The 22782-nt window shown below is 35.0% G+C and overlaps 16 protein-coding genes across 16 annotated transcripts; 12 read left to right on the plus strand and 4 right to left on the minus strand.

Annotated features, from left to right (window-relative positions):
• The first annotated feature begins 37 nt into the window (after positions 1–37).
• On the plus strand, positions 38–2957 carry LOC148597832 (histone H3). Its single transcript, XM_088560593.1, has one exon. It carries the CDS (start codon positions 677–679, stop codon positions 1085–1087), a length of 411 nt encoding a protein of 136 aa, XP_088416719.1. The 5' UTR covers positions 38–676; the 3' UTR covers positions 1088–2957.
• A 292-nt stretch (positions 2958–3249) lies between these two features.
• On the plus strand, positions 3250–3611 carry LOC148597833 (histone H4). Its single transcript, XM_088560622.1, has one exon. The coding sequence runs from the start codon at positions 3250–3252 to the stop codon at positions 3559–3561; it is 312 nt and encodes a 103-aa protein (XP_088416748.1). The 3' UTR covers positions 3562–3611.
• Positions 3612–4200: 589 nt separating this feature from the next.
• Positions 4201–4578, minus strand: LOC148597834 (histone H2B). The gene has a single exon (XM_088560614.1). It carries the CDS (start codon positions 4576–4578, stop codon positions 4201–4203), a length of 378 nt encoding a protein of 125 aa, XP_088416740.1.
• A 138-nt stretch (positions 4579–4716) lies between these two features.
• On the plus strand, positions 4717–5402 carry LOC148597835 (histone H2A). Its single transcript, XM_088560604.1, has one exon. The coding sequence runs from the start codon at positions 4833–4835 to the stop codon at positions 5208–5210; it is 378 nt and encodes a 125-aa protein (XP_088416730.1). The 5' UTR covers positions 4717–4832; the 3' UTR covers positions 5211–5402.
• Positions 5403–5592: 190 nt separating this feature from the next.
• Positions 5593–7279, plus strand: LOC148597836 (histone H3). Its single transcript, XM_088560596.1, has one exon. The coding sequence runs from the start codon at positions 6232–6234 to the stop codon at positions 6640–6642; it is 411 nt and encodes a 136-aa protein (XP_088416722.1). The 5' UTR covers positions 5593–6231; the 3' UTR covers positions 6643–7279.
• Positions 7280–8806: 1527 nt separating this feature from the next.
• Positions 8807–9168, plus strand: LOC148597837 (histone H4). Its single transcript, XM_088560623.1, has one exon. The coding sequence runs from the start codon at positions 8807–8809 to the stop codon at positions 9116–9118; it is 312 nt and encodes a 103-aa protein (XP_088416749.1). The 3' UTR covers positions 9119–9168.
• Positions 9169–9757: 589 nt separating this feature from the next.
• On the minus strand, positions 9758–10135 carry LOC148597838 (histone H2B). The gene has a single exon (XM_088560615.1). The coding sequence runs from the start codon at positions 10133–10135 to the stop codon at positions 9758–9760; it is 378 nt and encodes a 125-aa protein (XP_088416741.1).
• Positions 10136–10273: 138 nt separating this feature from the next.
• On the plus strand, positions 10274–10959 carry LOC148597839 (histone H2A). The gene has a single exon (XM_088560606.1). The coding sequence runs from the start codon at positions 10390–10392 to the stop codon at positions 10765–10767; it is 378 nt and encodes a 125-aa protein (XP_088416732.1). The 5' UTR covers positions 10274–10389; the 3' UTR covers positions 10768–10959.
• A 190-nt stretch (positions 10960–11149) lies between these two features.
• On the plus strand, positions 11150–14069 carry LOC148597840 (histone H3). The gene has a single exon (XM_088560594.1). The coding sequence runs from the start codon at positions 11789–11791 to the stop codon at positions 12197–12199; it is 411 nt and encodes a 136-aa protein (XP_088416720.1). The 5' UTR covers positions 11150–11788; the 3' UTR covers positions 12200–14069.
• A 292-nt stretch (positions 14070–14361) lies between these two features.
• Positions 14362–14723, plus strand: LOC148597841 (histone H4). Its single transcript, XM_088560624.1, has one exon. It carries the CDS (start codon positions 14362–14364, stop codon positions 14671–14673), a length of 312 nt encoding a protein of 103 aa, XP_088416750.1. The 3' UTR covers positions 14674–14723.
• A 589-nt stretch (positions 14724–15312) lies between these two features.
• On the minus strand, positions 15313–15690 carry LOC148597842 (histone H2B). The gene has a single exon (XM_088560617.1). It carries the CDS (start codon positions 15688–15690, stop codon positions 15313–15315), a length of 378 nt encoding a protein of 125 aa, XP_088416743.1.
• A 138-nt stretch (positions 15691–15828) lies between these two features.
• Positions 15829–16514, plus strand: LOC148597843 (histone H2A). Its single transcript, XM_088560601.1, has one exon. The coding sequence runs from the start codon at positions 15945–15947 to the stop codon at positions 16320–16322; it is 378 nt and encodes a 125-aa protein (XP_088416727.1). The 5' UTR covers positions 15829–15944; the 3' UTR covers positions 16323–16514.
• Positions 16515–16704: 190 nt separating this feature from the next.
• LOC148597844 (histone H3) lies at positions 16705–18389 on the plus strand. Its single transcript, XM_088560599.1, has one exon. The coding sequence runs from the start codon at positions 17344–17346 to the stop codon at positions 17752–17754; it is 411 nt and encodes a 136-aa protein (XP_088416725.1). The 5' UTR covers positions 16705–17343; the 3' UTR covers positions 17755–18389.
• Positions 18390–19634: 1245 nt separating this feature from the next.
• LOC148597845 (histone H4) lies at positions 19635–20278 on the plus strand. The gene has a single exon (XM_088560618.1). The coding sequence runs from the start codon at positions 19917–19919 to the stop codon at positions 20226–20228; it is 312 nt and encodes a 103-aa protein (XP_088416744.1). The 5' UTR covers positions 19635–19916; the 3' UTR covers positions 20229–20278.
• Positions 20279–20604: 326 nt separating this feature from the next.
• LOC148597846 (histone H2B) lies at positions 20605–21345 on the minus strand. The gene has a single exon (XM_088560608.1). The coding sequence runs from the start codon at positions 21237–21239 to the stop codon at positions 20862–20864; it is 378 nt and encodes a 125-aa protein (XP_088416734.1). The 5' UTR covers positions 21240–21345; the 3' UTR covers positions 20605–20861.
• Positions 21346–21394: 49 nt separating this feature from the next.
• On the plus strand, positions 21395–22652 carry LOC148597847 (histone H2A). The gene has a single exon (XM_088560607.1). The coding sequence runs from the start codon at positions 21494–21496 to the stop codon at positions 21869–21871; it is 378 nt and encodes a 125-aa protein (XP_088416733.1). The 5' UTR covers positions 21395–21493; the 3' UTR covers positions 21872–22652.
• The last annotated feature ends 130 nt before the right edge of the window (positions 22653–22782 follow it).

Here is a 22782-nt window from a genome sequence, read left to right on the forward strand (position 1 = left end):
ACATACATGTTACGTCTGGTCAGAAAAGTTTAATTTTTTTTTGATTGATATCAGATTTTTTTTTGGTCTTTCACTCCTTTTATCATTGTTGTGCGTTAGAATATTTTAAATACAAGATGCATAAACTTCTTACAAAGTATTAAGTTAGATCACATCTTTCGAAATATTTAATATTTATTTTCCTCTTATTTTAGTATAGTATTAATTTATACTTTAAAAATATAAATATAAAAAAAACGTTACAGTACACATTTTCCTTTTATTTTTTGATAGATTTTGTTTTTTTTTTTTTTTCAACTGGAGCTCAACATACATGTCACTGTAATTCTGAATAAAATTTACATGTGTCCTGATGTTGATGACATTTGTATTCTTTTTTTTTTTTTTGGTAATTTTTTGCTTTTGTTTTTACAATAAAATTAATAGCAATAATTATTTTTGTTATTCTTTGACATATCACTACCAAAGCTCTACCACCAGACAAAAATTGTGGATTGAAATTTTTATTTCTTTTGTCCAATGAAAATGCCTGAATCGCAACCAATCACAATGCCTTTTATTATTCTGCGTAACCAATAATTCTTAACTTTTCAAATTTGCGGGTTAACAAAATTAGACCTATTACGGGATTTCGGGTATCACAGTCTAAGATTGTTGAAATCATACATCGTTCGTAATGGCTCGTACAAAGCAGACCGCACGTAAATCCACCGGAGGAAAAGCTCCAAGAAAACAACTTGCCACCAAGGCTGCTCGTAAGAGCGCACCTGCCACAGGTGGAGTCAAGAAACCTCACAGATACAGGCCAGGAACTGTTGCTCTGAGAGAAATCAGAAGATACCAGAAGAGCACTGAGCTCCTCATCAGAAAACTCCCATTCCAGAGATTAGTCAGAGAAATCGCCCAGGACTTCAAGACTGATCTCAGATTCCAGAGCTCTGCTGTCATGGCTCTTCAAGAAGCTAGCGAAGCCTACTTGGTCGGTCTTTTCGAAGACACCAACTTGTGTGCCATCCACGCCAAGAGAGTCACCATCATGCCAAAGGACATCCAACTGGCCCGAAGAATCCGTGGAGAACGTGCCTAAAATGTGAATTTTCACATATCAAAAACGGCCCTTTTAAGGGCCACCTAAATATTTCAAAAAGATTCTTATATTTATGTTATATGTATTATTCTGCACAGTCAGAACTAATTGAAGATAGCCCCCCCCTTTTATCCAAATGAATTGACTTGTAATAATTTTCTTTTTTTTTTAATACAAAATGTATAAAAAAAAATCGCATACGATTAATATTAATAAGTATTGAAATGGCAAGTATGACTACTTGCGAAAACATAAGTAATATTGATAAAATACACATATACCAATTTAAGAAACTGCAATACACAAATATGGCCTAAATAGTTATATTATTCCCATTTCATTTTACTATCCTCAAGTAAATGTGAGCTTTTGGTAGATCACAATTGTGCATGTAAAGTTATTTATGTGTTTTGCTTCAAATTCTCCCCTTAAAATAAACACATGTCAACTATTACACACTACAAACATGTATATATGTGTATGAACTTTTTTTAGAAGTTCTGAACATTGCTCACTCCATATATCTTTACAACTTGTTAAACAATGGTATTAATATCATTTATCTCCTAAGACCTAACACTATACACAGTTCATAGTGTGTGTGTAGCATATTTACTCTTACTTAAACAGCAAATGCTTCAATTGAAAAAAAATCATGTACATGCAATACACCCTTCCTAAAAGCTAGTTATGATCCAAATATTTAATTGGCCATTTGTAAATTTGTACAAAAAAAAATTATTTGCATGATTACAAATCACACTATACATTTCTGTTGAAGTGGCAGAATACTACTCCAAGTACCATGTTTGAATACCATGCTCTCAAATGTTATATTAGTCGAAACTCCTTATTTTTGTGATGAAATATTGGTATTGGCAGGATGGAGGAGCATACAGTCCCAAACATAAGCCAAAATCATATCATATCATATCCTATCATTTCATAATGTTTGATATTTTAATCCCAGTTCTTACTTGATCATCCTTCAGATATTTGAATGTTTACTGTACTACACATTGGCACAAATAATAACAAACATGTTTTTTTTTTGGGCTCTTCATAATACACTCAACCAAATGTCACATAAGTATGGAAACTTATTTGAGCACAATGTCATATATGATGCATACCCACAAATGTAAACAATTGAAAGAAATGAATTATGTATAGCAAATGATGATTAAAAACTTGATTTTTTTTTTCTTTCTTAGTGTTCAGACCTGCCAAAGATATATATATCATAATGTGTAATCTGTCCAACAAATACCTAGTTACCCAGAATTTGAGCATAGAGTATATGATATAGTTCAAGTCTTGGCACAATAGCTCATTAAATTTGTCAGACAGGCTTAACGGTTGAAATTGCCACTTAAAATAAGACTTGTAACGGACTTTTGCAAAGGACGAAAGTCCCAAACTCAAATTGTCTCAAAACTTGAACTAAATCTAAGAAATGGATGAATGAACTTTCAAAATAAACAGAACTGAGAAGCTTTATATGCTGTGTGTGCAAGATGCAAAAATTATATCGGCTCTTATTTAATAAGACAGATATATTTCTTCCATATGACAAGGGTTTACTTGGACATTTATTTGCTTAGAACATTTCAGTCTGTTAAAGCTGATCAAGGACAACCCCTTCTTATAAAATATGGCAATTCAGCTTGCAGACTTATAAATATTTCATGATTACAATTATTTGCATATCTTCTATTCGTTCAGAGTAATTCCACATCATGTGCACCTCTGTATCTATGTGTTTAAAATTGGAACTAAAGTTAAACTCAATTTATAAAGAACATTTACTATTATACAGCCACGTATTACAACTTGCAATTCATTTTCAAATAAAAAAGAGAGCATTCATTAGTTTTTAAAAAATACTTTTTTTCACAATTTTGAGTGTATAATCATCATAATTTGTAATCAGCATTTTTGAAAAATATTCTTTGTTTTACATTGTATTCCCCCCTTTTTTTGTTTGTTTACATTATTTTCCCTCCGATTAACCAAAGATTATTTGTTATAGTATTAACCAATGGTCGCTTAGCTTTGTAAAATCAAGGTAGCTTTCTATCACGGTCGCGTTATTTGTTTATAGTCGATTTTTTTGCCGTCCACTTGCCATTCTACTGATCAATTTCACTCAGTAAGTCAACATGTCTGGACGTGGTAAAGGAGGTAAAGGACTTGGAAAGGGAGGCGCTAAGCGTCACAGGAAGGTGTTGCGTGATAACATCCAGGGTATCACAAAACCAGCTATCCGTCGTCTTGCACGAAGAGGTGGTGTCAAGCGTATCTCTGGACTTATCTACGAAGAGACCCGTGGTGTGTTGAAAGTTTTCTTGGAAAATGTTATCCGAGATGCAGTCACATACACTGAGCACGCCAAGAGGAAGACCGTCACAGCTATGGACGTTGTCTACGCTCTGAAGAGACAAGGACGTACCCTTTACGGATTCGGAGGTTAAACAGCTTCCTACAGAACATACAATAACGGCCCTTTTCAGGGCCACCAAAATCCTTCAAAAAGATTCTTATATATGATATGTTACATGTAGTTGCCAAAATTTAAGTACAAATGTATAAAATATACGTATCTATAAAAGCTCCCCCCCCCTCCCTTTTCTTTTTTTACCCACCAAAAATAAAAAAATAAATTCTCACAATAAATACTTATATGCACAACCCAAAACACCAAATTAACGAAAGTTCACATTATGGTATATTTATGAAAGACATCTCTACAATGATCAAACTAACATTATATTTACTGTCAGGAATTTGAGTACTACGATAATAATCGTACTGCAGATTTAGTTTGTAATTGGTGCCTTATAAGACAACGTTATAATATTGATACTAACTAAAGTGTTATTTTTCTTTGTATTGGTATATGACAACATAAAGTGTGATTTTTTTTTTTTTTGGGGGGGGTGGTGTTTCAATGTTATAATGTTTATAGTACACGGGAATATGTCAATATTTTCTGTAGTAAAACGGGTAAGTTGAGGTATGTGCTACTGTTATAACATATCAACATAAGAATCTTTTTGAAATATTTTGGTGGCCCTGAAAAGGGCCGTTAATATTAGACTGCTACTGCTAGTCTACTTGCTGCTGGTGTATTTGGTGACAGCTTTGGTGCCTTCGCTGACAGCGTGTTTGGCCAATTCTCCTGGCAAGAGGAGACGGACAGCAGTCTGGATCTCCCGAGATGTGATGGTTGATCTCTTGTTGTAGTGAGCCAGACGTGAAGCTTCAGCGGCGATTCTCTCGAAGATATCGTTGACGAAGCTGTTCATGATGGACATAGCTTTGGAGGAGACACCAGTATCTGGGTGAACTTGACGGAGAACTTTGTAGATGTAAATTCCGTAAGATTCCCTTCTTCTCCTCTTCCTCTTCTTGTCACCTCCAGCCCGTGCGGCTTTAGCCTTGGTGACGGCTTTCTTAGCTCCCTTTGAACCTGTTGCTTTTGGTGGCATGTTTACTCGCTGACAATAATTCAGTGAATACTGTTGTCATACAAGTAAATTTTGTATTTAAATAACACGAGTGGATTGAAATATGTTTCTTAACGCGAACCTCGCGGAAAACACCATTACTACTCTCGATAGGACGATCTCACTGATTGGTTCATATTTTGTGCGCTTGTTCAATCCGTTTCGTCGTATAAAAGGGAAACTTGGCCAAAACGTGTGTTATTATTTTTGTTTGAATTCGAACAAGTCATAACACAATGTCAGGACGTGGTAAAGGTGGAAAAGCTAAATCTAAGGCCAAGAGCAGGTCGTCCCGTGCTGGACTTCAGTTCCCAGTCGGTCGTATCCACAGACTGTTGAGGAAAGGCAACTATGCTGAGAGAGTTGGTGCTGGAGCCCCTGTCTACCTCGCCGCCGTTCTTGAATACTTGGCCGCTGAAGTATTGGAATTGGCAGGTAATGCTGCCCGTGACAACAAGAAGAGCAGAATCATCCCCCGTCATCTCCAATTGGCCATCAGGAACGACGAGGAATTGAACAAACTCCTTTCCGGTGTTACCATTGCCCAGGGTGGTGTACTGCCAAACATCCAGGCCGTTCTCCTGCCCAAGAAGACCCAGAAGGCTGCCAAATAAACAGTTTCGTTCATTGAACTATCATATACAACGGCCCTTTTCAGGGCCACCAAAACTTTTCAAAAAGATTCTTACGTTGATATGTACTTGCAGTACGCAAAACACAAACCAAGCTAGTGCCCCTACCCTGTAGTACTATTGTATTTTTTATGATATTATTCTATATGCACGTTGATAAAATATAACCACAAAGTAAAATTTTAACAGAAATAATCATACTAATAAATTCCACTTTTTACTTCTAATTTCTATAATACTTAATATATTACATACTGGAAAAAAATTCATAAAGAATCGATCCGAACTAAAACATACATACATACATACATACATACATACATACATACATACATGTTACGTCTGGTCAGAAAAGTTTAATTTTTTTTTGATTGATATCAGATTTTTTTTTGGTCTTTCACTCCTTTTATCATTGTTGTGCGTTAGAATATTTTAAATACAAGATGCATAAACTTCTTACAAAGTATTAAGTTAGATCACATCTTTCGAAATATTTAATATTTATTTTCCTCTTATTTTAGTATAGTATTAATTTATACTTTAAAAATATAAATATAAAAAAAACGTTACAGTACACATTTTCCTTTTATTTTTTGATAGATTTTGTTTTTTTTTTTTTTTCAACTGGAGCTCAACATACATGTCACTGTAATTCTGAATAAAATTTACATGTGTCCTGATGTTGATGACATTTGTATTCTTTTTTTTTTTTTTGGTAATTTTTTGCTTTTGTTTTTACAATAAAATTAATAGCAATAATTATTTTTGTTATTCTTTGACATATCACTACCAAAGCTCTACCACCAGACAAAAATTGTGGATTGAAATTTTTATTTCTTTTGTCCAATGAAAATGCCTGAATCGCAACCAATCACAATGCCTTTTATTATTCTGCGTAACCAATAATTCTTAACTTTTCAAATTTGCGGGTTAACAAAATTAGACCTATTACGGGATTTCGGGTATCACAGTCTAAGATTGTTGAAATCATACATCGTTCGTAATGGCTCGTACAAAGCAGACCGCACGTAAATCCACCGGAGGAAAAGCTCCAAGAAAACAACTTGCCACCAAGGCTGCTCGTAAGAGCGCACCTGCCACAGGTGGAGTCAAGAAACCTCACAGATACAGGCCAGGAACTGTTGCTCTGAGAGAAATCAGAAGATACCAGAAGAGCACTGAGCTCCTCATCAGAAAACTCCCATTCCAGAGATTAGTCAGAGAAATCGCCCAGGACTTCAAGACTGATCTCAGATTCCAGAGCTCTGCTGTCATGGCTCTTCAAGAAGCTAGCGAAGCCTACTTGGTCGGTCTTTTCGAAGACACCAACTTGTGTGCCATCCACGCCAAGAGAGTCACCATCATGCCAAAGGACATCCAACTGGCCCGAAGAATCCGTGGAGAACGTGCCTAAAATGTGAATTTTCACATATCAAAAACGGCCCTTTTAAGGGCCACCTAAATATTTCAAAAAGATTCTTATATTTATGTTATATGTATTATTCTGCACAGTCAGAACTAATTGAAGATAGCCCCCCCCCCTTTTATCCAAATGAATTGACTTGTAATAATTTTCTTTTTTTTTTAATACAAAATGTATAAAAAAAAATCGCATACGATTAATATTAATAAGTATTGAAATGGCAAGTATGACTACTTGCGAAAACATAAGTAATATTGATAAAATACACATATACCAATTTAAGAAACTGCAATACACAAATATGGCCTAAATAGTTATATTATTCCCATTTCATTTTACTATCCTCAAGTAAATGTGAGCTTTTGGTAGATCACAATTGTGCATGTAAAGTTATTTATGTGTTTTGCTTCAAATTCTCCCCTTAAAATAAACACATGTCAACTATTACACACTACAAACATGTATATATGTGTATGAACTTTTTTTAGAAGTTCTGAACATTGCTCACTCCATATATCTTTACAACTTGTTAAACAATGGTATTAATATCATTTATCTCCTAAGACCTAACACTATACACAGTTCATAGTGTGTGTGTAGCATATTTACTCTTACTTAAACAGCAAATGCTTCAATTGAAAAAAAATCATGTACATGCAATACACCCTTCCTAAAAGCTAGTTATGATCCAAATATTTAATTGGCCATTTGTAAATTTGTACAAAAAAAAATTATTTGCATGATTACAAATCACACTATACATTTCTGTTGAAGTGGCAGAATACTACTCCAAGTACCATGTTTGAATACCATGCTCTCAAATGTTATATTAGTCGAAACTCCTTATTTTTGTGATGAAATATTGGTATTGGCAGGATGGAGGAGCATACAGTCCCAAACATAAGCCAAAATCATATCATATCATATCCTATCATTTCATAATGTTTGATATTTTAATCCCAGTTCTTACTTGATCATCCTTCAGATATTTGAATGTTTACTGTACTACACATTGGCACAAATAATAACAAACATGTTTTTTTTTTGGGCTCTTCATAATACACTCAACCAAATGTCACATAAGTATGGAAACTTATTTGAGCACAATGTCATATATGATGCATACCCACAAATGTAAACAATTGAAAGAAATGAATTATGTATAGCAAATGATGATTAAAAACTTGATTTTTTTTTTCTTTCTTAGTGTTCAGACCTGCCAAAGATATATATATCATAATGTGTAATCTGTCCAACAAATACCTAGTTACCCAGAATTTGAGCATAGAGTATATGATATAGTTCAAGTCTTGGCACAATAGCTCATTAAATTTGTCAGACAGGCTTAACGGTTGAAATTGCCACTTAAAATAAGACTTGTAACGGACTTTTGCAAAGGACGAAAGTCCCAAACTCAAATTGTCTCAAAACTTGAACTAAATCTAAGAAATGGATGAATGAACTTTCAAAATAAACAGAACTGAGAAGCTTTATATGCTGTGTGTGCAAGATGCAAAAATTATATCGGCTCTTATTTAATAAGACAGATATATTTCTTCCATATGACAAGGGTTTACTTGGACATTTATTTGCTTAGAACATTTCAGTCTGTTAAAGCTGATCAAGGACAACCCCTTCTTATAAAATATGGCAATTCAGCTTGCAGACTTATAAATATTTCATGATTACAATTATTTGCATATCTTCTATTCGTTCAGAGTAATTCCACATCATGTGCACCTCTGTATCTATGTGTTTAAAATTGGAACTAAAGTTAAACTCAATTTATAAAGAACATTTACTATTATACAGCCACGTATTACAACTTGCAATTCATTTTCAAATAAAAAAGAGAGCATTCATTAGTTTTTAAAAAATACTTTTTTTCACAATTTTGAGTGTATAATCATCATAATTTGTAATCAGCATTTTTGAAAAATATTCTTTGTTTTACATTGTATTCCCCCCTTTTTTTGTTTGTTTACATTATTTTCCCTCCGATTAACCAAAGATTATTTGTTATAGTATTAACCAATGGTCGCTTAGCTTTGTAAAATCAAGGTAGCTTTCTATCACGGTCGCGTTATTTGTTTATAGTCGATTTTTTTGCCGTCCACTTGCCATTCTACTGATCAATTTCACTCAGTAAGTCAACATGTCTGGACGTGGTAAAGGAGGTAAAGGACTTGGAAAGGGAGGCGCTAAGCGTCACAGGAAGGTGTTGCGTGATAACATCCAGGGTATCACAAAACCAGCTATCCGTCGTCTTGCACGAAGAGGTGGTGTCAAGCGTATCTCTGGACTTATCTACGAAGAGACCCGTGGTGTGTTGAAAGTTTTCTTGGAAAATGTTATCCGAGATGCAGTCACATACACTGAGCACGCCAAGAGGAAGACCGTCACAGCTATGGACGTTGTCTACGCTCTGAAGAGACAAGGACGTACCCTTTACGGATTCGGAGGTTAAACAGCTTCCTACAGAACATACAATAACGGCCCTTTTCAGGGCCACCAAAATCCTTCAAAAAGATTCTTATATATGATATGTTACATGTAGTTGCCAAAATTTAAGTACAAATGTATAAAATATACGTATCTATAAAAGCTCCCCCCCCCTCCCTTTTCTTTTTTTACCCACCAAAAATAAAAAAATAAATTCTCACAATAAATACTTATATGCACAACCCAAAACACCAAATTAACGAAAGTTCACATTATGGTATATTTATGAAAGACATCTCTACAATGATCAAACTAACATTATATTTACTGTCAGGAATTTGAGTACTACGATAATAATCGTACTGCAGATTTAGTTTGTAATTGGTGCCTTATAAGACAACGTTATAATATTGATACTAACTAAAGTGTTATTTTTCTTTGTATTGGTATATGACAACATAAAGTGTGATTTTTTTTTTTTTTGGGGGGGGTGGTGTTTCAATGTTATAATGTTTATAGTACACGGGAATATGTCAATATTTTCTGTAGTAAAACGGGTAAGTTGAGGTATGTGCTACTGTTATAACATATCAACATAAGAATCTTTTTGAAATATTTTGGTGGCCCTGAAAAGGGCCGTTAATATTAGACTGCTACTGCTAGTCTACTTGCTGCTGGTGTATTTGGTGACAGCTTTGGTGCCTTCGCTGACAGCGTGTTTGGCCAATTCTCCTGGCAAGAGGAGACGGACAGCAGTCTGGATCTCCCGAGATGTGATGGTTGATCTCTTGTTGTAGTGAGCCAGACGTGAAGCTTCAGCGGCGATTCTCTCGAAGATATCGTTGACGAAGCTGTTCATGATGGACATAGCTTTGGAGGAGACACCAGTATCTGGGTGAACTTGACGGAGAACTTTGTAGATGTAAATTCCGTAAGATTCCCTTCTTCTCCTCTTCCTCTTCTTGTCACCTCCAGCCCGTGCGGCTTTAGCCTTGGTGACGGCTTTCTTAGCTCCCTTTGAACCTGTTGCTTTTGGTGGCATGTTTACTCGCTGACAATAATTCAGTGAATACTGTTGTCATACAAGTAAATTTTGTATTTAAATAACACGAGTGGATTGAAATATGTTTCTTAACGCGAACCTCGCGGAAAACACCATTACTACTCTCGATAGGACGATCTCACTGATTGGTTCATATTTTGTGCGCTTGTTCAATCCGTTTCGTCGTATAAAAGGGAAACTTGGCCAAAACGTGTGTTATTATTTTTGTTTGAATTCGAACAAGTCATAACACAATGTCAGGACGTGGTAAAGGTGGAAAAGCTAAATCTAAGGCCAAGAGCAGGTCGTCCCGTGCTGGACTTCAGTTCCCAGTCGGTCGTATCCACAGACTGTTGAGGAAAGGCAACTATGCTGAGAGAGTTGGTGCTGGAGCCCCTGTCTACCTCGCCGCCGTTCTTGAATACTTGGCCGCTGAAGTATTGGAATTGGCAGGTAATGCTGCCCGTGACAACAAGAAGAGCAGAATCATCCCCCGTCATCTCCAATTGGCCATCAGGAACGACGAGGAATTGAACAAACTCCTTTCCGGTGTTACCATTGCCCAGGGTGGTGTACTGCCAAACATCCAGGCCGTTCTCCTGCCCAAGAAGACCCAGAAGGCTGCCAAATAAACAGTTTCGTTCATTGAACTATCATATACAACGGCCCTTTTCAGGGCCACCAAAACTTTTCAAAAAGATTCTTACGTTGATATGTACTTGCAGTACGCAAAACACAAACCAAGCTAGTGCCCCTACCCTGTAGTACTATTGTATTTTTTATGATATTATTCTATATGCACGTTGATAAAATATAACCACAAAGTAAAATTTTAACAGAAATAATCATACTAATAAATTCCACTTTTTACTTCTAATTTCTATAATACTTAATATATTACATACTGGAAAAAAATTCATAAAGAATCGATCCGAACTAAAACATACATACATACATACATACATACATACATACATACATACATGTTACGTCTGGTCAGAAAAGTTTAATTTTTTTTTGATTGATATCAGATTTTTTTTTGGTCTTTCACTCCTTTTATCATTGTTGTGCGTTAGAATATTTTAAATACAAGATGCATAAACTTCTTACAAAGTATTAAGTTAGATCACATCTTTCGAAATATTTAATATTTATTTTCCTCTTATTTTAGTATAGTATTAATTTATACTTTAAAAATATAAATATAAAAAAAACGTTACAGTACACATTTTCCTTTTATTTTTTGATAGATTTTGTTTTTTTTTTTTTTTCAACTGGAGCTCAACATACATGTCACTGTAATTCTGAATAAAATTTACATGTGTCCTGATGTTGATGACATTTGTATTCTTTTTTTTTTTTTTGGTAATTTTTTGCTTTTGTTTTTACAATAAAATTAATAGCAATAATTATTTTTGTTATTCTTTGACATATCACTACCAAAGCTCTACCACCAGACAAAAATTGTGGATTGAAATTTTTATTTCTTTTGTCCAATGAAAATGCCTGAATCGCAACCAATCACAATGCCTTTTATTATTCTGCGTAACCAATAATTCTTAACTTTTCAAATTTGCGGGTTAACAAAATTAGACCTATTACGGGATTTCGGGTATCACAGTCTAAGATTGTTGAAATCATACATCGTTCGTAATGGCTCGTACAAAGCAGACCGCACGTAAATCCACCGGAGGAAAAGCTCCAAGAAAACAACTTGCCACCAAGGCTGCTCGTAAGAGCGCACCTGCCACAGGTGGAGTCAAGAAACCTCACAGATACAGGCCAGGAACTGTTGCTCTGAGAGAAATCAGAAGATACCAGAAGAGCACTGAGCTCCTCATCAGAAAACTCCCATTCCAGAGATTAGTCAGAGAAATCGCCCAGGACTTCAAGACTGATCTCAGATTCCAGAGCTCTGCTGTCATGGCTCTTCAAGAAGCTAGCGAAGCCTACTTGGTCGGTCTTTTCGAAGACACCAACTTGTGTGCCATCCACGCCAAGAGAGTCACCATCATGCCAAAGGACATCCAACTGGCCCGAAGAATCCGTGGAGAACGTGCCTAAAATGTGAATTTTCACATATCAAAAACGGCCCTTTTAAGGGCCACCTAAATATTTCAAAAAGATTCTTATATTTATGTTATATGTATTATTCTGCACAGTCAGAACTAATTGAAGATAGCCCCCCCCTTTTATCCAAATGAATTGACTTGTAATAATTTTCTTTTTTTTTTAATACAAAATGTATAAAAAAAAATCGCATACGATTAATATTAATAAGTATTGAAATGGCAAGTATGACTACTTGCGAAAACATAAGTAATATTGATAAAATACACATATACCAATTTAAGAAACTGCAATACACAAATATGGCCTAAATAGTTATATTATTCCCATTTCATTTTACTATCCTCAAGTAAATGTGAGCTTTTGGTAGATCACAATTGTGCATGTAAAGTTATTTATGTGTTTTGCTTCAAATTCTCCCCTTAAAATAAACACATGTCAACTATTACACACTACAAACATGTATATATGTGTATGAACTTTTTTTAGAAGTTCTGAACATTGCTCACTCCATATATCTTTACAACTTGTTAAACAATGGTATTAATATCATTTATCTCCTAAGACCTAACACTATACACAGTTCATAGTGTGTGTGTAGCATATTTACTCTTACTTAAACAGCAAATGCTTCAATTGAAAAAAAATCATGTACATGCAATACACCCTTCCTAAAAGCTAGTTATGATCCAAATATTTAATTGGCCATTTGTAAATTTGTACAAAAAAAAATTATTTGCATGATTACAAATCACACTATACATTTCTGTTGAAGTGGCAGAATACTACTCCAAGTACCATGTTTGAATACCATGCTCTCAAATGTTATATTAGTCGAAACTCCTTATTTTTGTGATGAAATATTGGTATTGGCAGGATGGAGGAGCATACAGTCCCAAACATAAGCCAAAATCATATCATATCATATCCTATCATTTCATAATGTTTGATATTTTAATCCCAGTTCTTACTTGATCATCCTTCAGATATTTGAATGTTTACTGTACTACACATTGGCACAAATAATAACAAACATGTTTTTTTTTTGGGCTCTTCATAATACACTCAACCAAATGTCACATAAGTATGGAAACTTATTTGAGCACAATGTCATATATGATGCATACCCACAAATGTAAACAATTGAAAGAAATGAATTATGTATAGCAAATGATGATTAAAAACTTGATTTTTTTTTTCTTTCTTAGTGTTCAGACCTGCCAAAGATATATATATCATAATGTGTAATCTGTCCAACAAATACCTAGTTACCCAGAATTTGAGCATAGAGTATATGATATAGTTCAAGTCTTGGCACAATAGCTCATTAAATTTGTCAGACAGGCTTAACGGTTGAAATTGCCACTTAAAATAAGACTTGTAACGGACTTTTGCAAAGGACGAAAGTCCCAAACTCAAATTGTCTCAAAACTTGAACTAAATCTAAGAAATGGATGAATGAACTTTCAAAATAAACAGAACTGAGAAGCTTTATATGCTGTGTGTGCAAGATGCAAAAATTATATCGGCTCTTATTTAATAAGACAGATATATTTCTTCCATATGACAAGGGTTTACTTGGACATTTATTTGCTTAGAACATTTCAGTCTGTTAAAGCTGATCAAGGACAACCCCTTCTTATAAAATATGGCAATTCAGCTTGCAGACTTATAAATATTTCATGATTACAATTATTTGCATATCTTCTATTCGTTCAGAGTAATTCCACATCATGTGCACCTCTGTATCTATGTGTTTAAAATTGGAACTAAAGTTAAACTCAATTTATAAAGAACATTTACTATTATACAGCCACGTATTACAACTTGCAATTCATTTTCAAATAAAAAAGAGAGCATTCATTAGTTTTTAAAAAATACTTTTTTTCACAATTTTGAGTGTATAATCATCATAATTTGTAATCAGCATTTTTGAAAAATATTCTTTGTTTTACATTGTATTCCCCCCTTTTTTTGTTTGTTTACATTATTTTCCCTCCGATTAACCAAAGATTATTTGTTATAGTATTAACCAATGGTCGCTTAGCTTTGTAAAATCAAGGTAGCTTTCTATCACGGTCGCGTTATTTGTTTATAGTCGATTTTTTTGCCGTCCACTTGCCATTCTACTGATCAATTTCACTCAGTAAGTCAACATGTCTGGACGTGGTAAAGGAGGTAAAGGACTTGGAAAGGGAGGCGCTAAGCGTCACAGGAAGGTGTTGCGTGATAACATCCAGGGTATCACAAAACCAGCTATCCGTCGTCTTGCACGAAGAGGTGGTGTCAAGCGTATCTCTGGACTTATCTACGAAGAGACCCGTGGTGTGTTGAAAGTTTTCTTGGAAAATGTTATCCGAGATGCAGTCACATACACTGAGCACGCCAAGAGGAAGACCGTCACAGCTATGGACGTTGTCTACGCTCTGAAGAGACAAGGACGTACCCTTTACGGATTCGGAGGTTAAACAGCTTCCTACAGAACATACAATAACGGCCCTTTTCAGGGCCACCAAAATCCTTCAAAAAGATTCTTATATATGATATGTTACATGTAGTTGCCAAAATTTAAGTACAAATGTATAAAATATACGTATCTATAAAAGCTCCCCCCCCCTCCCTTTTCTTTTTTTACCCACCAAAAATAAAAAAATAAATTCTCACAATAAATACTTATATGCACAACCCAAAACACCAAATTAACGAAAGTTCACATTATGGTATATTTATGAAAGACATCTCTACAATGATCAAACTAACATTATATTTACTGTCAGGAATTTGAGTACTACGATAATAATCGTACTGCAGATTTAGTTTGTAATTGGTGCCTTATAAGACAACGTTATAATATTGATACTAACTAAAGTGTTATTTTTCTTTGTATTGGTATATGACAACATAAAGTGTGATTTTTTTTTTTTTTGGGGGGGGTGGTGTTTCAATGTTATAATGTTTATAGTACACGGGAATATGTCAATATTTTCTGTAGTAAAACGGGTAAGTTGAGGTATGTGCTACTGTTATAACATATCAACATAAGAATCTTTTTGAAATATTTTGGTGGCCCTGAAAAGGGCCGTTAATATTAGACTGCTACTGCTAGTCTACTTGCTGCTGGTGTATTTGGTGACAGCTTTGGTGCCTTCGCTGACAGCGTGTTTGGCCAATTCTCCTGGCAAGAGGAGACGGACAGCAGTCTGGATCTCCCGAGATGTGATGGTTGATCTCTTGTTGTAGTGAGCCAGACGTGAAGCTTCAGCGGCGATTCTCTCGAAGATATCGTTGACGAAGCTGTTCATGATGGACATAGCTTTGGAGGAGACACCAGTATCTGGGTGAACTTGACGGAGAACTTTGTAGATGTAAATTCCGTAAGATTCCCTTCTTCTCCTCTTCCTCTTCTTGTCACCTCCAGCCCGTGCGGCTTTAGCCTTGGTGACGGCTTTCTTAGCTCCCTTTGAACCTGTTGCTTTTGGTGGCATGTTTACTCGCTGACAATAATTCAGTGAATACTGTTGTCATACAAGTAAATTTTGTATTTAAATAACACGAGTGGATTGAAATATGTTTCTTAACGCGAACCTCGCGGAAAACACCATTACTACTCTCGATAGGACGATCTCACTGATTGGTTCATATTTTGTGCGCTTGTTCAATCCGTTTCGTCGTATAAAAGGGAAACTTGGCCAAAACGTGTGTTATTATTTTTGTTTGAATTCGAACAAGTCATAACACAATGTCAGGACGTGGTAAAGGTGGAAAAGCTAAATCTAAGGCCAAGAGCAGGTCGTCCCGTGCTGGACTTCAGTTCCCAGTCGGTCGTATCCACAGACTGTTGAGGAAAGGCAACTATGCTGAGAGAGTTGGTGCTGGAGCCCCTGTCTACCTCGCCGCCGTTCTTGAATACTTGGCCGCTGAAGTATTGGAATTGGCAGGTAATGCTGCCCGTGACAACAAGAAGAGCAGAATCATCCCCCGTCATCTCCAATTGGCCATCAGGAACGACGAGGAATTGAACAAACTCCTTTCCGGTGTTACCATTGCCCAGGGTGGTGTACTGCCAAACATCCAGGCCGTTCTCCTGCCCAAGAAGACCCAGAAGGCTGCCAAATAAACAGTTTCGTTCATTGAACTATCATATACAACGGCCCTTTTCAGGGCCACCAAAACTTTTCAAAAAGATTCTTACGTTGATATGTACTTGCAGTACGCAAAACACAAACCAAGCTAGTGCCCCTACCCTGTAGTACTATTGTATTTTTTATGATATTATTCTATATGCACGTTGATAAAATATAACCACAAAGTAAAATTTTAACAGAAATAATCATACTAATAAATTCCACTTTTTACTTCTAATTTCTATAATACTTAATATATTACATACTGGAAAAAAATTCATAAAGAATCGATCCGAACTAAAACATACATACATACATACATACATACATACATACATACATACATGTTACGTCTGGTCAGAAAAGTTTAATTTTTTTTTGATTGATATCAGATTTTTTTTTGGTCTTTCACTCCTTTTATCATTGTTGTGCGTTAGAATATTTTAAATACAAGATGCATAAACTTCTTACAAAGTATTAAGTTAGATCACATCTTTCGAAATATTTAATATTTATTTTCCTCTTATTTTAGTATAGTATTAATTTATACTTTAAAAATATAAATATAAAAAAAACGTTACAGTACACATTTTCCTTTTATTTTTTGATAGATTTTGTTTTTTTTTTTTTTTCAACTGGAGCTCAACATACATGTCACTGTAATTCTGAATAAAATTTACATGTGTCCTGATGTTGATGACATTTGTATTCTTTTTTTTTTTTTTGGTAATTTTTTGCTTTTGTTTTTACAATAAAATTAATAGCAATAATTATTTTTGTTATTCTTTGACATATCACTACCAAAGCTCTACCACCAGACAAAAATTGTGGATTGAAATTTTTATTTCTTTTGTCCAATGAAAATGCCTGAATCGCAACCAATCACAATGCCTTTTATTATTCTGCGTAACCAATAATTCTTAACTTTTCAAATTTGCGGGTTAACAAAATTAGACCTATTACGGGATTTCGGGTATCACAGTCTAAGATTGTTGAAATCATACATCGTTCGTAATGGCTCGTACAAAGCAGACCGCACGTAAATCCACCGGAGGAAAAGCTCCAAGAAAACAACTTGCCACCAAGGCTGCTCGTAAGAGCGCACCTGCCACAGGTGGAGTCAAGAAACCTCACAGATACAGGCCAGGAACTGTTGCTCTGAGAGAAATCAGAAGATACCAGAAGAGCACTGAGCTCCTCATCAGAAAACTCCCATTCCAGAGATTAGTCAGAGAAATCGCCCAGGACTTCAAGACTGATCTCAGATTCCAGAGCTCTGCTGTCATGGCTCTTCAAGAAGCTAGCGAAGCCTACTTGGTCGGTCTTTTCGAAGACACCAACTTGTGTGCCATCCACGCCAAGAGAGTCACCATCATGCCAAAGGACATCCAACTGGCCCGAAGAATCCGTGGAGAACGTGCCTAAAATGTGAATTTTCACATATCAAAAACGGCCCTTTTAAGGGCCACCTAAATATTTCAAAAAGATTCTTATATTTATGTTATATGTATTATTCTGCACAGTCAGAACTAATTGAAGATAGCCCCCCCCTTTTATCCAAATGAATTGACTTGTAATAATTTTCTTTTTTTTTTAATACAAAATGTATAAAAAAAAATCGCATACGATTAATATTAATAAGTATTGAAATGGCAAGTATGACTACTTGCGAAAACATAAGTAATATTGATAAAATACACATATACCAATTTAAGAAACTGCAATACACAAATATGGCCTAAATAGTTATATTATTCCCATTTCATTTTACTATCCTCAAGTAAATGTGAGCTTTTGGTAGATCACAATTGTGCATGTAAAGTTATTTATGTGTTTTGCTTCAAATTCTCCCCTTAAAATAAACACATGTCAACTATTACACACTACAAACATGTATATATGTGTATGAACTTTTTTTAGAAGTTCTGAACATTGCTCACTCCATATATCTTTACAACTTGTTAAACAATGGTATTAATATCATTTATCTCCTAAGACCTAACACTATACACAGTTCATAGTGTGTGTGTAGCATATTTACTCTTACTTAAACAGCAAATGCTTCAATTGAAAAAAAATCATGTACATGCAATACACCCTTCCTAAAAGCTAGTTATGATCCAAATATTTAATTGGCCATTTGTAAATTTGTACAAAAAAAAATTATTTGCATGATTACAAATCACACTATACATTTCTGTTGAAGTGGCAGAATACTACTCCAAGTACCATGTTTGAATACCATGCTCTCAAATGTTATATTAGTCGAAACTCCTTATTTTTGTGATGAAATATTGGTATTGGCAGGATGGAGGAGCATACAGTCCCAAACATAAGCCAAAATCATATCATATCATATCCTATCATTTCATAATGTTTGATATTTTAATCCCAGTTCTTACTTGATCATCCTTCAGATATTTGAATGTTTACTGTACTACACATTGGCACAAATAATAACAAACATGTTTTTTTTTTGGGCTCTTCATAATACACTCAACCAAATGTCACATAAGTATGGAAACTTATTTGAGCACAATGTCATATATGATGCATACCCACAAATGTAAACAATTGAAAGAAATGAATTATGTATAGCAAATGATGATTAAAAACTTGATTTTTTTTTTCTTTCTTAGTGTTCAGACCTGCCAAAGATATATATATCATAATGTGTAATCTGTCCAACAAATACCTAGTTACCCAGAATTTGAGCATAGAGTATATGATATAGTTCAAGTCTTGGCACAATAGCTCATTAAATTTGTCAGACAGGCTTAACGGTTGAAATTGCCACTTAAAATAAGACTTGTAACGGACTTTTGCAAAGGACGAAAGTCCCAAACTCAAATTGTCTCAAAACTTGAACTAAATCTAAGAAATGGATGAATGAACTTTCAAAATAAACAGAACTGAGAAGCTTTATATGCTGTGTGTGCAAGATGCCAAAATTATATCGGCTCTTATTTAATAAGACAGATATATTTCTTCCATATGACAAGGGTTTACTTGGACATTTATTTGCTTAGAACATTTCAGTCTGTTAAATCTTATCAAGGACAACCCCTTCTTATAAAATATGGCAATTCAGCTTGCAGACTTATAAATATTTCATGATTACAATTATTTGCATATCCTTCTATTCGTTCAGAGTAATTCCACATCATGTGCACCTCTGTATCTATGTGTTTAAAATTGGAACTAAAGTTAAACTCAATTTATAAAGAACATTTACTATTATACAGCCACGTATTACAACTTGCAATTCATTTTCAAATAAAAAAGAGAGCATTCATTAGTTTTTAAATAATACTTTTTTTCACAATTTTGAGTGTATAATCATCATAATTTGTAATCAGCATTTCTGAAAAATATTCTTTGTTTTACATTGTATTCCCCCCTTTTTTTGTTTGTTTACATTATTTTCCCTCCGATTAACCAAAGATTATTTGTTATAGTATTAACCAATGGTCGCTTAGCTTTGTAAAATCAAGGTAGCTTTCTATCACGGTCGCGTTATTTGTTTATAGTCGATTTTTTGCCGTCCACTTGCCATTCTACTGATCAATTTCACTCAGTAAGTCAACATGTCTGGACGTGGTAAAGGAGGTAAAGGACTTGGAAAGGGAGGCGCTAAGCGTCACAGGAAGGTGTTGCGTGATAACATCCAGGGTATCACAAAACCAGCTATCCGTCGTCTTGCACGAAGAGGTGGTGTCAAGCGTATCTCTGGGCTTATCTACGAAGAGACCCGTGGTGTGTTGAAAGTTTTCTTGGAAAATGTTATCCGAGATGCAGTCACATACACTGAGCACGCCAAGAGGAAGACCGTCACAGCTATGGACGTTGTCTACGCTCTGAAGAGACAAGGACGTACCCTTTACGGATTCGGAGGTTAAACAGCTTCCTACAGAACATACAATAACGGCCCTTTTCAGGGCCACCAAAATCCTTCAAAAAGATTCTTATATATGATATGTTACATGTAGTTGCCAAAATTTAAGTACAAATGTATAAAATATACGTATCTATAAAAGCTCCCCCCCTCCCTTTTCTTTTTTTACCCACCAAAAATAAAGAAATAAATTCTCACAATAAATACTTATATGCACAACCCAAAAGACCATATTAACGAAAGTTCACATTATGGTATATTTATGAAAGAAATCTCTACAATGATCAAACTAACATTATATTTACTGTCAGGAATTTGAGTACTACGATAATAATCGTACTGCAGATTTAGTTTGTAATTGGTGCCTTATCAGACAACGTTATAATAATACTAACTAAAGTGTTATTTTTCTTTGTATTTGTACATGACAACATAAAGTGTGATTTTTTTTTTTGGGGGGGGGTTCAATGTTATAATGTTTATAGTACACGGGAATATGTCCGTGTTCAATATTTTCTGTAGTAAAACGGGTAAGTTGAGGTATGTGCTACTGTTATAACATATCAACATAAGAATCTTTTTGAAAGATTTTGGTGGCCCTGAAAAGGGCCGTTAATATTAGACTGCTACTGCTAGTCTACTTGCTGCTGGTGTATTTGGTGACAGCTTTGGTGCCTTCGCTGACAGCGTGTTTGGCCAATTCTCCTGGCAAGAGGAGACGGACAGCAGTCTGGATCTCCCGAGATGTGATGGTTGATCTCTTGTTGTAGTGAGCCAGACGTGAAGCTTCAGCGGCGATTCTCTCGAAGATATCGTTGACGAAGCTGTTCATGATGGACATAGCTTTGGAGGAGACACCAGTATCTGGGTGAACCTGACGGAGAACTTTGTAGATGTAAATTCCGTAAGATTCCCTTCTTCTCCTCTTCCTCTTCTTGTCACCTCCAGCCCGTGCGGCTTTAGCCTTGGTGACGGCTTTCTTAGCTCCCTTTGAACCTGTTGCTTTTGGTGGCATGTTCACTCGCTGACAATAATTCAGTGAATACTGTTGTCATACAAGTAAATTTTGTATTTAAATAACACGAGTGGATTGAAATATGTTTCTTAACGCGAACCTCGCGGAAAACACCGTTACTACTCTCGATAGGACGATCGCACTGATTGGTTCATATTTTGTGCGCTTGTTCAATCCGTTTCGTCGTATAAAAGGGAAACTTGGCCAAAACGTGTGTTATTATTTTTGTTTGAATTCGAACAAGTCATAACACAATGTCAGGACGTGGTAAAGGTGGAAAAGCTAAATCTAAAGCCAAGAGCAGGTCGTCCCGTGCTGGACTTCAGTTCCCAGTCGGTCGTATCCACAGACTGTTGAGGAAAGGCAACTATGCTGAGAGAGTTGGTGCTGGAGCCCCAGTCTACCTCGCCGCCGTTCTTGAATACTTGGCCGCTGAAGTATTGGAATTGGCAGGTAATGCTGCCCGTGACAACAAGAAGAGCAGAATCATCCCCCGTCATCTCCAATTGGCCATCAGGAACGACGAGGAATTGAACAAACTCCTTTCCGGTGTTACCATTGCCCAGGGTGGTGTACTGCCAAACATCCAGGCCGTTCTCCTGCCCAAGAAGACCCAGAAGGCTGCCAAATAAACAGTTTCGTTCATTGAACTATCATATACAACGGCCCTTTTCAGGGCCACCAAAACTTTTCAAAAAGATTCTTACGTTGATATGTACTTGCAGTACGCAAAACACAAACCAAGCTAGTGCCCCTACCCTGTAGTACTATTGTATTTTTTATGATATTATTCTATATGCACGTTGATAAAATATAACCACAAAGTAAAATTTTAACAGAAATAATCATACTAATAAATTCCACTTTTTACTTCTAATTTCTATAATACTTAATATATTACATACTGGAAAAAAATTCATAAAGAATCGATCCGAACTAAAACATACATACATACATACATACATACATACATACATACATACATACATACATGTTACGTCTGGTCAGAAAAGTTTAATTTTTTTTTATTGATATCAGATTTTTTTTGGTCTTTCACTCCTTTTATCATTGTTGTGCGTTAGAATATTTTAAATACAAGATGCATAAACTTCTTACAAAGTATTAAGTTAGATCACATCTTTCGAAATATTTAATATTTATTTTCCTCTTATTTTAGTATAGTATTAATTTATACTTTAAAAATATAAATATAAAAAAAACGCTACAGTACACATTTTCCTTTTATTTTTTTGATAGATTTTGTTTGTTTTTTTTTTCAACTGGAGCTCAACATACATGTCACTGTAATTCTGAATAAAATTTACATGTGTCCTGATGTTGATGACATTTGTATTCTTTTTTTTTTTTGGTAATTTTTTGCTTTTGTTTTTACAATAAAATTTATAGCAATAATTATTTTTTTTATTCTTTGACATATCACTACCAAAGCTCTACCACCAGACAAAAAAAGTGGATTGAAATTTTCATTTCTTTTGTCCAATGAAAATGCCTGAATCGCAACCAATCACAATGCCTTTTATTA

The sequence above is a fragment of the Perna viridis genome, chromosome 14 (assembly GCF_037379345.1).
Source record: "Perna viridis isolate PV_CMFRI_1.1 ecotype Kerala chromosome 14, ASM3737934v1, whole genome shotgun sequence".
In the NCBI taxonomy this organism is placed as follows: domain Eukaryota; kingdom Metazoa; phylum Mollusca; class Bivalvia; order Mytilida; family Mytilidae; genus Perna; species Perna viridis.

What these genes read in the sequence shown, in the direction of transcription:
- LOC148597842 (XM_088560617.1), bottom strand. Translation starts at nt 15,690, where the DNA reads ATGCCACCAAAAGCAACAGGTTCAAAGGGAGCTAAGAAAGCCGTCACC.
- LOC148597833 (XM_088560622.1), top strand. Translation starts at nt 3,250, where the DNA reads ATGTCTGGACGTGGTAAAGGAGGTAAAGGACTTGGAAAGGGAGGCGCT.
- LOC148597844 (XM_088560599.1), top strand. Translation starts at nt 17,344, where the DNA reads ATGGCTCGTACAAAGCAGACCGCACGTAAATCCACCGGAGGAAAAGCT.
- LOC148597832 (XM_088560593.1), top strand. Translation starts at nt 677, where the DNA reads ATGGCTCGTACAAAGCAGACCGCACGTAAATCCACCGGAGGAAAAGCT.
- LOC148597837 (XM_088560623.1), top strand. Translation starts at nt 8,807, where the DNA reads ATGTCTGGACGTGGTAAAGGAGGTAAAGGACTTGGAAAGGGAGGCGCT.
- LOC148597840 (XM_088560594.1), top strand. Translation starts at nt 11,789, where the DNA reads ATGGCTCGTACAAAGCAGACCGCACGTAAATCCACCGGAGGAAAAGCT.
- LOC148597847 (XM_088560607.1), top strand. Translation starts at nt 21,494, where the DNA reads ATGTCAGGACGTGGTAAAGGTGGAAAAGCTAAATCTAAAGCCAAGAGC.
- LOC148597845 (XM_088560618.1), top strand. Translation starts at nt 19,917, where the DNA reads ATGTCTGGACGTGGTAAAGGAGGTAAAGGACTTGGAAAGGGAGGCGCT.
- LOC148597835 (XM_088560604.1), top strand. Translation starts at nt 4,833, where the DNA reads ATGTCAGGACGTGGTAAAGGTGGAAAAGCTAAATCTAAGGCCAAGAGC.
- LOC148597836 (XM_088560596.1), top strand. Translation starts at nt 6,232, where the DNA reads ATGGCTCGTACAAAGCAGACCGCACGTAAATCCACCGGAGGAAAAGCT.
- LOC148597834 (XM_088560614.1), bottom strand. Translation starts at nt 4,578, where the DNA reads ATGCCACCAAAAGCAACAGGTTCAAAGGGAGCTAAGAAAGCCGTCACC.
- LOC148597846 (XM_088560608.1), bottom strand. Translation starts at nt 21,239, where the DNA reads ATGCCACCAAAAGCAACAGGTTCAAAGGGAGCTAAGAAAGCCGTCACC.
- LOC148597843 (XM_088560601.1), top strand. Translation starts at nt 15,945, where the DNA reads ATGTCAGGACGTGGTAAAGGTGGAAAAGCTAAATCTAAGGCCAAGAGC.
- LOC148597838 (XM_088560615.1), bottom strand. Translation starts at nt 10,135, where the DNA reads ATGCCACCAAAAGCAACAGGTTCAAAGGGAGCTAAGAAAGCCGTCACC.
- LOC148597839 (XM_088560606.1), top strand. Translation starts at nt 10,390, where the DNA reads ATGTCAGGACGTGGTAAAGGTGGAAAAGCTAAATCTAAGGCCAAGAGC.
- LOC148597841 (XM_088560624.1), top strand. Translation starts at nt 14,362, where the DNA reads ATGTCTGGACGTGGTAAAGGAGGTAAAGGACTTGGAAAGGGAGGCGCT.